Source organism: Hippoglossus hippoglossus, chromosome 13 (genome assembly GCF_009819705.1).
Source record: "Hippoglossus hippoglossus isolate fHipHip1 chromosome 13, fHipHip1.pri, whole genome shotgun sequence".
NCBI lineage: Eukaryota > Metazoa > Chordata > Actinopteri > Pleuronectiformes > Pleuronectidae > Hippoglossus > Hippoglossus hippoglossus.
Genome location: NC_047163.1, coordinates 27,184,276 through 27,197,189, shown reverse-complemented (window position 1 = coordinate 27,197,189; position 12,914 = coordinate 27,184,276). Strand labels below are relative to the sequence as shown.

The following is a 12,914-nucleotide window of genomic DNA, read 5'->3' as shown; positions in this document are numbered from 1 at the left end:
GTGTTCGTAAACAGGATTATAGAACTCCTGTGAAGTGTTCTTTTATATAAAGCATTTATATAAAATAATATTATCTTAATGAATCCTTTGAAGTGTTCTTTTATGAACTTTCAAGTTCCTGATGTTTAATAATGATTAACCATGTGCACGTGAACGCAACATGAAGTTACCTGAAACTAAAGGTGGGTGTGTCCCCCTGAGTCTAAGCCCCGCCCCTCCGCTCACTGAGCCGGTATTTTCAGGAAGTGGAGTCCGGCTGACAGACACCGTCCACCGGCCAGTGGAGCTCCGTGATCCGAGTTAAAGTCTCTTGTTCTGGGCTTCGACACCGTCAACATGCTGATTACTGAATAGTGAGTATCACAACTTCGTTTTGTATCAGCTACAAGAGAGGAACGAGCCTTTTCCCTGTGGTTTACCTTTTCAAACTATTCACCACTAAAGACAGGTGGACTGGGAAATGCTACCGTTCTATCTGAGCTCTTCCTCACCTTGCGTGGTTTGTTTACGTGGAGCGCTCATCAGAACTCCTTTGAAATGTCAAGCGATTTAAAGATTATCTTCATTTTGAGCAATATTACCCACATGCTGTAGTTAAGTAAATTAGTATTTGCGTTTATGTCAATTCGGCAAGGATAGGTTTACCTTTCTATTGGAATAACCGGTGGCACTCGGTTAAATCGTTTTGACAGCTAAGTGAACCGTGTGAGGAGGAAATCATGGGTGTGATCAACTGCCATTTCCATTCGCTTTATTTGTTCTTTGAGGCACTGAGGTGGAGAATTCCTTTGAAGTGTGCAGAAAAGATACAAATGCCAGTAAATGTATTTTGAAAAATCCCCCTGAAGTTCGAAAATGTGTGCCACGAACTTGGGGTCATTGAGCTTGGTAAATATCAGGTCTCTTGGTATTCTTCTTTCTTCCGTTTATTGGCGTTTTATCGGCGGTGGCAACCAATGTCAAGGTGCGTTACCACCACCCACTGTCTGGATCAGCCTCTTCTTCCTGACTGCTCCCAGAGTCAAGATCTGAACTTTACCTCCTCTTCTCTCCACGTTTTTTCTTCTTTGGGATTTAAGTCAGAAAAATAACAAACCTGCCTTTGATCAAAATAAGTGAATAAATTAGCAGTCGATTCAAAATTACATAAAACTACACCCTTGTAACTCCTGAGCCAGGCGGTTTGGACAGCCCTGCCTGATGCACATCATTGCTGGAACATCATTCAGTGGCTGACTGTCATATGATCACGGTGCAAAGTCCATGAGAACGAGTCAGCCATGATTAATTATAGGGCTTCGGATGATTCTCCCGTGTCTCCAAAATTTAACTGGACCCTTCTGGTGAGACATTATGGCTGTGCTGTGTAAACGGTGCAGGGTAACATAACATACACAGTATCCTTTTCACCACACCAGCCTTCAAGTTCATGCTTGGGAGCCTCCTCTCTCACTCTGATCTGTTGTAATGAAATATTCAGGCCCTGCAAGACTGGCAACAGGTGGCGATTAATTAGCTATTGTATGGGCTCAGGCAAGAGATGGATACACAAAGAGAACACACACACACACACACACACACACACACACACACACACACATTGGTATCATTGCTGTTTTTGTGGCTGCATGTGCCGGCTGCAGAATGATTGGATACATTACCAGTAAAGTTTCGATTGATTCCTGCAGAGGTGTGGTGTTAACATTACTCAGCTCGGAATGACAGCTAACTGTCATCAACTTTGTTCCTGTTGCTTTCTCCAATGTGTTGAGCTTAAATCCACACCCTCTAGATCCGCTCTGAATGGTGAGATGTCTGGTATTTCTGTGAGTTAATACCTTTTTTCTTCTCTCTCTTGTAGCCGAATTGTCCTGCCTGTGTCAGTGGAGGAGGTAAGGGCTCATTTAGTTACTCATTGTCTTAAACAGGGACAGTTCATGATAACTGATATCAATATAATATAATGTGTTGTAAAGGGCCCAGTTGAACCATTCAACTTCAAATGTTTGGTAAAGCTATGTTCAGACGGTTGTGCTGCATAGAATCACTGAACCACAGAGCTTTGTATTTTTCTTCTCAATTTGTATTCCAAAAATGTTCTTTTTCTCAAGTATTTGAGGATTTGTCTTCACTTCCTCTAAATCACAACTTTCCCTGCAGGGATTTTCTCATTTTCAGTAGCAATTTCCCATCTCTCTGGTGTCAGTTGATAAATCTTATTTTTCTCTCTCAGTGACAGTAAGTACTCTGCAGTTTTCCTCCTTCCTGTATTGCTGTTTAAAATCCTCCAGGCTGCTGATCGACATACAGTATTTCAGCATCTGATCTTACTGCCTGATTACAGGCACAGCAGAGCAGATTAGGTTTTGCACGCGCCACAATAAGTCTCAGTAGACTGCCTTTAGATGCCCTTGCAGTTGCAACACTTAACTGTAACTTCATATCAGGTCCAGAATTTATTTAGTTGGCAGCGAGAGCAGTTTCTGCCTCTTCACCTTCCACCTCGTTAGCCCTGCAAAGGATGTTGTTTTCACCCCCGTCCGTTTGTTTGTTTGTAAGAACGATTACACAAAAACTACTGGAACTGGGAACTGATATCTATTAGTGTGTGAAATTTGGTGCAGCTTGATTGAATTTAATCAAGCTGCACCAAATTTGGGCCAGATTTAATTTAATTTAATTTAATTTACTTGATGGAGGTATGTGCTTTGCTGCCATCTAATTAGATTTGTGCTCTATGGGAAAACTATCAACCCCTTCGCTTTAATATAATGGCCAATGCTTGATTCCGGTTATAATCGAAATCTTCCATACAACACTGAACTGTTGTTTTTCCATAACTTCACTGCGAGCAGTAACCAGGATTTCACTCACCCACATAATCACAGTTTGGTGAATGAGCTTTTCCTCTGCTCCGTTTTAGTGTTAAGATGTTTTTTTCTGAATTCCTGTGTTGTTGAGAGATCAAGTGGAACCATTATAGCATCTTGAGCTGGATTAGAAATGAATGGAATAGGTGTGTGCTGTGTAATCTGAGTATGCCGTCATAAATGATGACGCAACAGGATTTGAAAACAATTCAGGGTGAGTTACTTAAAACAACAGGTCGCAGGATAACAAAACAATGTGTGCATCGCAATTACATTACAATTTCTAATGTAATAAATGGGAAGTTTTGTAATGTATTACTTTTAGTCAGAGATATTTTTATTTTATTTTATATTTGTAGAATCAGAGGTATTTGCGAAAACCATTGAACATGGAAATTTAGATTTAGAGGCAAATTATTTTCATTTGTCTTTTATTTTATTTTGTCGATTACACTTCAGTAAAATATGTTTTTATTTAGTTTGACAATTATTGAAACACAATTTGACTTTCTTCAGGTGGAGTCACACTGTTTCAAGTCTCTAAACAAGGTTACTCAAGCTGCTCCGCAGTTCCTCTGTATTTTCTCCGGAGGGGGGGAAGTTGATGAGGCTAAACAGATACGAACATATAAAAAAACCCACAAAAAATAAAACAAATATCTAAAATGTTGCCTTCCATGATTTAGACCGATTACTTTCGGATATTTAATAGAGAAAACCATTCACTGGTTTAAAGGGGATTCCAGTGATTTGGGACTAGGTTTCCATGAAGTTAGGAGTCACAACAAATGAAAACCCCACCAAATACACTTTTAACGAATTTTAACGCTTAAGACGTAATAACCCTGATGACATCATAACCACACCCTCTGGATAAATGTATTAAACTTGACAAAGCACCTTCAGAACCAGAGCAGATACTTATTTAACTGTTTCCTCAGACTCATGACAGGTGGACTAAACTTGATGTGTAGAATCAGTAAACAGATCCTTTTTAAATAAAGAAAAAGGCCCATTAATAGATGTAAATATAGTTGTTGGTTACGGCCCTGATTAATTGAACGTGTAGCAGAAAGCATGTAGGTTTTCATTTGTTGTTCTAATATATAATTAAATTACATATATGAAGTGCAAAGTTACTGCATAGTTACTTTGCAGCTATGTATGGAAAGACTGGTGGACAGTTAAGGCTTTAAACACGTTTCAACAAGCAGACACAGTCGAGTCATGCTGACGGTTATTTACATGTGACTGAAATGCTACAGTTGTTTGTTTTCCCATTAATTATAACACAATTATTAATCAGGAACATGTTTATTCATAGGCCGCACACCTTGTTTGTGTCGGTGATTCCCTTGTTCTGAACCAGCAGGTTCACAGGTTTCTGCTGATAAAACTGTCTCAACATGTTTTTTTCCAGTATTCGTGACGACCTCCGCTCAGGTTCAGACAGTTTTTGTTGTTCACAGCCGAAATTCGTCTTTCCGAGCTGCTCTTAAAGGTCGGTAATTACATCTTGACAAAGGGAAGACGTACTGGTTCTTCACGACGAGTCACATTTTTGAGTTCATGCTCAAATGGCAGGGCTGAGCATCCCACAGCTACCAGAACAGGTTGCTAGCCTGAAGCACTGTTTCTGAGGAGAACAACATTTTTGTGCAGGTCAACTGCAAACGGTAGCACAGGTTTTAACGTCTCTTAAGCTTTCACACAAATCCACACAGTTTCAGTGTTGAATAAAACAAACTTTCCACAAGTATATAGAGTATCCAGCCACCTCGAAAACATTGTAAACAAGGGGGATCCTGGCAAGACGATTGGCCGTAGTGGCTTCTTCAGTCTAACACCACTACTCTATTATACTGTATCACTGATCATATTTCAATAAGTTTGCCCTCACAATTGTTAACATGTAGTGAATTCATGTAAAGGCCTGTTTGACATTTTCAAACCACATCTATTCCTGATTGATCAGAAGATTTGTAATCAAGAATAATTAGACATTATTTATTATTACGAGAAGTAAGCAGGTTTAATCTAATAAGGAACATTCACTTTGTTTCACACAAAGCAGGAGAAAATGAAGGTCAGCAAAAAGTTTCGTACACAAGTTGCAGACATCACATTTTACAATTCTCTTTAAATTATTGTTTTTTAATGTCACTTGCAAACTGCACGTCCATCTATAACAAGCACCTAGCAGGACATAACCTCTCAGCTTGCGCACACACAAAATCAAACACACACACCAGGACACTCCCAAGTAGCCAGGCTGGCAGTACCGGTCATGTGAGTCACTCTTTCCAGTGTCACAACACATGCGCCTGAGTCAGGAAGAGCTTGAACTGTGGGGGGTGGAGGAGGAAGACGAAGAGGAAGAGAGAAGGGAAAGCTTACTCTGCAGTTTTTTAATGCTGAAGTCTGTGTCTGTGATAAAGGAAAATGGTTAACTCACGGTCATTCACATGAAATGCTGAACAGGGGACAGAGGAATTCTTACAACCAGCTCTTGGAATGTGTCTTTCCATCTTGTCGTGTCACCCTTTGGGTCGTTATTGTATCATTTGAAGTTACATAATACCTTCACCAAAATCTCTCCAATGTGTGAGCTGCTCTGCGTACTAAGGCTAAAGCTAATGTAGAAGCTAGTGAGGTGTTTCGTTATGGAATCAGTCACTTTTAGTTTATCAAGTTGGTATAATGTTGTCAAATAAATAAAATACCATCAGGCTACCTTTTCATATGACGAAATCGTAAGCATCAAATTCAATATTTGGCCACTTGGGGCAGCAGAACAAGCTGTAAACAGAGTTTATCAGCGCGACATAGCTGAAAATGAGAACAGAGGTCATGGCCCATCTCACCAAAAACAATGAGCTGAAAGATACTGAAAGGAATTATTGATGAACCTCTTTCACACCACACGTCTACACATTAACATGACCTAATATCATTAGTTTCACCTGGATTTTTCTTGCAATGAAAAGTGAGAGGGTGCGCTGTGAAAAAGATCTAACACATGACAAGGTGAATACTGATACTGAACTTTTGGGGCTGATTTTAAGTGAGTAAAATATACAATCCAGTTCTATCACCAACAAATGTTCATTTCGGGCCGATATGTCATATTAAAGCCTTTAGGCCGATTCCAACGACGTTCCAATATTATCGTGCAGCCCTAATTACGATATCTATGTATTGACTGAAAAATTTCACATAAACTTGGAAATAATCAAAGTTTGAAGATTCTGAAACATTTAACAACAAGTTATGTAAAATAATGACGGAATATTTCAGACTGTGCACTGTTTTGTCATATTGAAGAAATGTGGGGCATTCACAGGCTTAACTCCTTTTGTCCAAGAGGTTGAAGCACCAGCACATAATTTAGGGGAGATTAAAATGATTAAATTCATTATTGAATAAAAGTGTCTGTAAACAAAAATAACCACAGGTTCCTCTTTTCTCCCTCCAGTACCAAGTGGGCCAGCTGTACGCAGTAGCTCAGGCCAGTAAGGATGAGACGGGCGGAGGAGAAGGCGTGCAGGTGTTTGAAAATGAGCCCTATGAGAAGGATGGGGAGAAGGGACAGTACACTAAGAAGATCTACCACCTGCAGAGGTTGGCTGTGCACTTCATATCTCACTATACACTGATTAAGGCTTAACGGTTTGGTTGGCTACACTTTGACAATATCAGGGTTTCCCCTACATTTGCAGATACCAAATTATTGCTGCCGCTGCTTCAGGATCAGTTCATCTTCCACAGACATGGCCCGCCCCGCTGCAGAAATAGTTTCTTAGGGGAAGCACTGAATACCGATACATCCCATCCCTACGCCCTCTTGTCAAAGCCACACCCCGAAAACACATGACTTTGCACTGACAACTGCTAGAAGACGACTTCGCCGTGACTCTCTCACTAACTTCGGCTGTTGTCTCTGCTTCAGCGGTTTATGTCTCTCCGACTGAAGAGTCTGGTCATGTGCAGTGAGATCACAGGCAGGTCCGTTCATGACAGACCGGTACAGCAGCCAATCATTTCAATCCGATCGACTGAAATGATTGGCTGATGTACTCATTGATCATTGAGATACTATCAAGGACCTCAGACACCGGCTTTTTTTATTTGTCAACTTTATTTATTGATGGCTGTCGGGACGTGAAGAGGTTTTCCACAGATGAGATAAAAAGTGTTTCAGAAACAACCTTTAAGAAGTTGTATGAAAGCAATTCTGTTTAGCTATAAAATCATACCTAATATATATGTGTGTGTGTGTGTGTGTGTGTGTGTGTGTGTGTTTTCATGCTTTCTGTTTGTGACTCTGCAGTAAAGTGCCAGCTATCATCCGCGCATTAGCTCCGCATGGTTCTCTGGAGATTCATGAGGAGGCCTGGAACGCATATCCTTACTGCAAAACCAGTGAGTCCCCACACACACGTACCATGTTGACTGAGGGTTAATAATTTAACACTGCTTTTAAGTTAGTCAGCATCTCGTGTCCAGTCAACACCAGCGGTTTTTGGTGACCTTGCACAGTTACACTGTGTGCGTTGTGGAATGTCTCAGCTGACAACCTTGATGCTTTGAATCTGTATATCAGCTAAAACCTTGTCTCTCCTTCTCTTTCTGATCCACCCCCCTCTCCATCACGGTCCAACCTTTCTTCTGATGCAGTCCTTACAGTAAGTATTCTTAAATGAAAGTTAAAATCAAATTAAACTTTCTACATTTGTTTTTGCATTTAACTGTTTATTTTAAGTATGGGCCCATTTAGAGATGAACCATGTGAAAATTATTTTTACGATTATTGTGAACATAATTATCACGGTTATCGGTATTATTATTGTTAAAATGTCCCAAAAACCTTTTTTATTCCTGAAACACAAAATGAAGTTATTTCACTAAGTATTGTATTTGAATAATATATTCATTATTAATAGAAATAACACAGCACCAACATCATATAAAATGGGCAACATTAAAATTTAAGGAATATCATGATAACTGCTGCTCAGTGTGAGAATGCATTTTACGTCATTTAGTTGAGTTTGTCTCTGAGCGGGGAAGGAGCGGAGAGGTGTAGTTGACCACTTGTTGTGTTAAGTGCAGATCCTGACCCCAAACGTCTGAAAGTCGGGACAAAGTATCACCATTTGTTAAACAAACTGTTTGATGACACTAAATGCCAGCAGTTGTTAGTCACAAAAAGGACCCTCAAAGATGCGTACGCCACTTCTCACGCAAATGTTTGGATTTATAAAAACTAACTTGACGGGAGAATATGCGTGCACTTCCACGCTAACTCTGACCCATGCGTACGGACATTTTGGAGACGGGAAAATGATGATACTGATGTGATATGGTGAATTTAAGCCAGATTATTTATCCACTTCATCATTAACATTACATCCAACAGAGTTATTTGTGCTCCCGTGACATAACTGATCCATAAGAAACTTCATTTGAAAAAGATATAAAACAAATTACAGCAAATTCCGTTCAGATACCAATTAAACAGTTGACTCATTCATATTTTTTTATAATATCTTCTAACACTGCGTGTATCATCAAGTACGACTTTAGTTTTTATATTGTCTGATGGCTCTAAATGACACTTGTGCGTAATGTTGCGTGACGGATACACGTGAATGGAAGGATTGGGAGGAAACAAGTGTTCAGTGATCACATATATTTTTTTGTCCCATGATGATGACTGATCAGCTGATATAGATTCTATAGATCTGTGATCTTGGATCTTTGTGCAGAACTGAGTCCAGTATTACACAGACCGACCTGACAGAACCGAACCATCCCACTACACACCCTCTGGTTTATTAGCCGACAGGTCTGTGTGTGGTATGATTTAACACTGTATAATATTAACCTTTCTATGTAGAGGTTCTTTTAATCATTAAAAATATATAATTCTGTTAAAAAAAATTATTGGGGATATCACAGCTGTCTCTGAATTTAATAATCTCGCAGTTTTGGATGCTCAAAATACGTACAGGCGATACAAGTTCCCTCACATTCAGTGTGAAGCAATATATATATTTTTAATTATCGTTCTTTCTATTGTCACTTTTTTGCATACGTCATTTACAGCTTTTTTGCACACGTACACTTTTAGTATGAATCCCACGCACTGTTTTATACTGTATATTAGGATCCAGAGCACTAGCAGCAGAGTCACTGCCTACTGCTCCCTCCAGCATGTTTTTACTACACACAACAAACCCACGTTGATTGCTGCCTGTGTCTTGGAGACTTGCTAACTTTAGTCTATGCTGGTTCAGTAACCAACCAGAGGGTCACCGGTTCAATCCCAATCTCCCCCATTGCATGTACCGAATTGTCTTGAGGCAAGATTGTGGGGCAAACAGTTATTTCACACTGCTAACACATTATTGCTGAATTAGTGTTGACTTGAAGGCCTGTTGAGTTCAGCTGTGACTTAGATATGACCTTTGTCCTGTTGCACACTGGGTCTCAGGGACAGAGAAGTAATAAAGCTGATGAATGGGCGCATTAAAAAGAGAACTGAAGCAGACAAATAAAAGTAACTCAAAAGTTACGATTCCTTTTTAACTAGTTACTTTTTGATGCAGATATTGATAATGTAACGATTCCAGCATTGTTGTGGATGGATGTATCATGTATCTCACCCATGTTCACAGAATCCCTGGATGGGAGAACAATTCCGGATCGAGATTGCGACGTGGCACAAGCCTGATATGGGAGATCAGGACAATGTAAGTCTTGTAACTTGGAATAACTAGTAACCAGTTGTGGTCATAATTTACCCACCATATATACGTTAGCATTAACACTGTTTAATCAAGGATAACTATTTGGCATCAAACTTCATTCCTTCACTCGCCAAGAACTGTAGTCAGTTGTTAATTTTTCTGCTGCTTTGCTTCTATTCTTATCACACCTTTGCTCTTACGAATAAAATAAAGCAGAATTAGCATCATAAAACTTTAATACATTTATAATGACTGACTTGTTATTTAAAGAGCTGCTAATCAAATTTAAAGTCATAGAGGGTTTGAATCCTTGATTTTCAATCTTGGTGGTGGGTGACAGTGTTGTTTATATTTAAGTCCAGGATTGGGTCTTCTTGCACAGGCAGCAGGTGAAATGAAGCTAAATAGGTTGAAATTCACAACTATTTCTGCACACTTTCATGCTTTCCAGATGAATTATGAATATAACATATATATATATATATATATATATATATATAATCAAGCTCCCAGGCTTTAGTGCATTAGTGGTTCGATCCCTGTTCAGTACTGTGGGTCAATTTCAACCAGTCTCAGCTGTACATGGTGTTTAGTGAATGTTAGTGAGCTGATGAGCGAAACTAAGCAAGTGATAGTTAACAGAAAACATGAAGTGTGTGTGTATGTTTTTACCCAGAAACTGAACAAACTTGTTTTTCTTTGCCTTGCTGCAGGTACATGGAATTGAAAATGCCGAACGGGAAATAGTTTACATTGACATAGCTGATAGAAAGGACATAAATCAAGGTGTAAGTAAAAAAAAAAATTGCATGTGTTTTAGAAATGAGCAGAGATCAGTTTTTTCCCTGATGGATATTTGATTCAAATGAACGAAACATTTAGTGTAATTGACGTGCTGCTTATTATGTTGCTTCATATTTGTCATAGCTATGATGCATGTCATTGTTGTACTTATCCTCATTCTTTAGGACTACAAACCAGAACTTGACCCAGCCATCTTTAAGTCAGAGAAGACCGGTAGAGGACCTCTTGGCCCTGACTGGAAGGTACTACTCTTCACTGTGGCTAGTTAAATAAATAAATGAAAATATGATTTTAAAGGCCTGGATCTGTGTTTTATGTGATCTGTGCATCTGTGCCTTTGCAGAAAGAGGTCGCTAACAACTCCAACTGTCCGCATATGTGTGCCTACAAGCTAGTCACCGTTAAATGCAAATGGCGTGGATTTCAGACCAAGCTGGAGAAAACAATTCAAAAGGTACAACATTGTTGTTTGTTTTATCAGTATGGCATTTTTGATACCTACTGCTTTTTGTGACCATTATATGCAGCTCTGCACAGAGGACGTGTTTTGCTTTGAACTGAAATACCACACTACTATTTCTCTGGAGTGTTCTCACGCTGTCTTTCTTACACGCCCACTCTGTCCAGATGGAGCGGCGTATTTTCGCCAACTTCCACAGACAGCTGTTCTGCTGGATCGACAATTGGATCGACCTGTCCATGGATGACATCCGACGAATGGAGGATGAGACAAAGAAAGAGCTGGATAATGTGAGTGAGCATATTAAACTGTACACTGCACGACTCAAAACCCAAACACTTTCTTATTATAGCACAATGAGTCGTTGCATTGATGTATCACAAAAAGGTACTGTCAGGGACTAACAACTGTAGATCAGTTACATCACATGACTGATGTAGATATTTTCATGTAATGTGAATATCGACAGTTTTTTCTGAGTGTGTGTGTGCGTGCGCTTGTACATTCTGTTCGTGACTTTTTATGGCAGAACAGTCATATTGGATTGCATCAGATTATACAGGTGGACCTAATAAATTGGACACTGAATATATGTTTTATGTATGTAGCTCATAACATTTATGCTTTTTTTCCATGTCATAGTTGAGGGCCGGTGATGAAGTTAAAGGCATGGCAGTGGCAAGTGATTGCAACTGATGGATTCACCCAGTGAGTATTTTACTATTGTTTTGGATCAATTTAACTGTTGAACAGGAATAAGACAGTTGATTTTTTTTTTCTCTCTCTCGTCAGGCGCTTCTCTGATACAGGAAGATTTGACTTCCTTCAACAAACTCAATCTACTCACCTCGGACACTGGACCTAGACCAGCATGATGGGCATAGTCAAGAATATAACACTTATATCCTAATAAAATTTGCTCTTAATAAGAGCTGATTATTGTAAAACATTTGTTTGTATTTATGTACTGCATTTGTGAAACCAGTTTTGGGGATGTAAGATTCTTGCTTATGCCTATTCCGTCCTCTTAAATTTGAAAACACTGGGGAAGACGTGTGGTTTGTGTCTAAAGCAACATATCTGATTAATTGTTCTCGTGTGCTTTTTTTAATGGAATATATTTGGGCTTTGTTCTTTCCCTTGATTTTGTATTTTCCAGTTGTTTCCAATTGTTTACTTTCCAGAACAAGATAAATGTTCAAAAAGAAAAACTCCAATGTTATTTTGTATTGTACAATTGACATACACAGAATAGGACTGACTACAAATAGAATAGGCTCTGGAGCGTTTACCAAATTTCTCCCCTAATCACATATTGTTTTTTTTTTTAAATCATCAAACTGGAAATTCATCCTGGCGTCGTGTCTGGAGGCCAAACTATAACATATGAGGTATTTACATGGGAAAGACCTCATCAGAGAAATTTCAATAATACTCTATAGTCTAATTTGGTCTGGTGGTTGGTTTAACCTCACACAAAGATTACAACTGCTGTTTTTTGATTACAGCTTTAAGCTCAAGCTTTGACTCTGTGCTTGTATTTTGTCAGAAAAACCTGAAGCTTGAGCATTTTCCTAAATGCCTAACTGTCTTGATAACTTAAAACTGGATAACTTCTCTATAACGTCAAACCTTTGTCCTGGGCTGTCATTGTAATTGTCTGGATTTTGATGTTTTAATATCGATCCAATTACAATGTGTATTAAAGACAATTTATTTCTTGATTGTACATTTTTCTGCTGTTGTAAAAAATGGTCTAGTGAGCCATTACCAATACATGAACATCCATGAAAAACACGACCCCACCCAACAACTTATAACACTTGGTCCTTCAGAATAAAAGCATAACCACGAGCCTTTAGAGACTCGAAACGGAATATGGCATTAAATTACATTAATTACATCTAAATACACACCTTTACTATTAAAGGGGACATGGCATGCAAATTCCACTTTGTTAGTGCTTCTACAGGTTAATGTGGGTATCTGGCATGTCTACCAACCCCAAAACTCTGGAAAAAAAACACT

General features: G+C 39.0%; 1 protein-coding gene across 1 annotated transcript; it reads left to right on the top strand.

The window, feature by feature from the left end:
* The first annotated feature begins 215 nt into the window (after positions 1-215).
* LOC117772679 (phosphatidylinositol transfer protein alpha isoform-like) lies at positions 216-12,615 on the top strand. Its single transcript, XM_034604011.1, has 12 exons — positions 216-353; positions 1,862-1,892; positions 6,346-6,491; positions 7,201-7,292; positions 7,548-7,555; positions 9,551-9,625; positions 10,336-10,410; positions 10,591-10,668; positions 10,770-10,880; positions 11,054-11,176; positions 11,529-11,594; positions 11,679-12,615. The coding sequence occupies exons 1-11, from the start codon at positions 337-339 to the stop codon at positions 11,580-11,582; spliced, it is 810 nt and encodes a 269-aa protein (XP_034459902.1). The 5' UTR covers positions 216-336; the 3' UTR covers positions 11,583-11,594; positions 11,679-12,615.
* Positions 12,616-12,914: the final 299 nt, after the last annotated feature.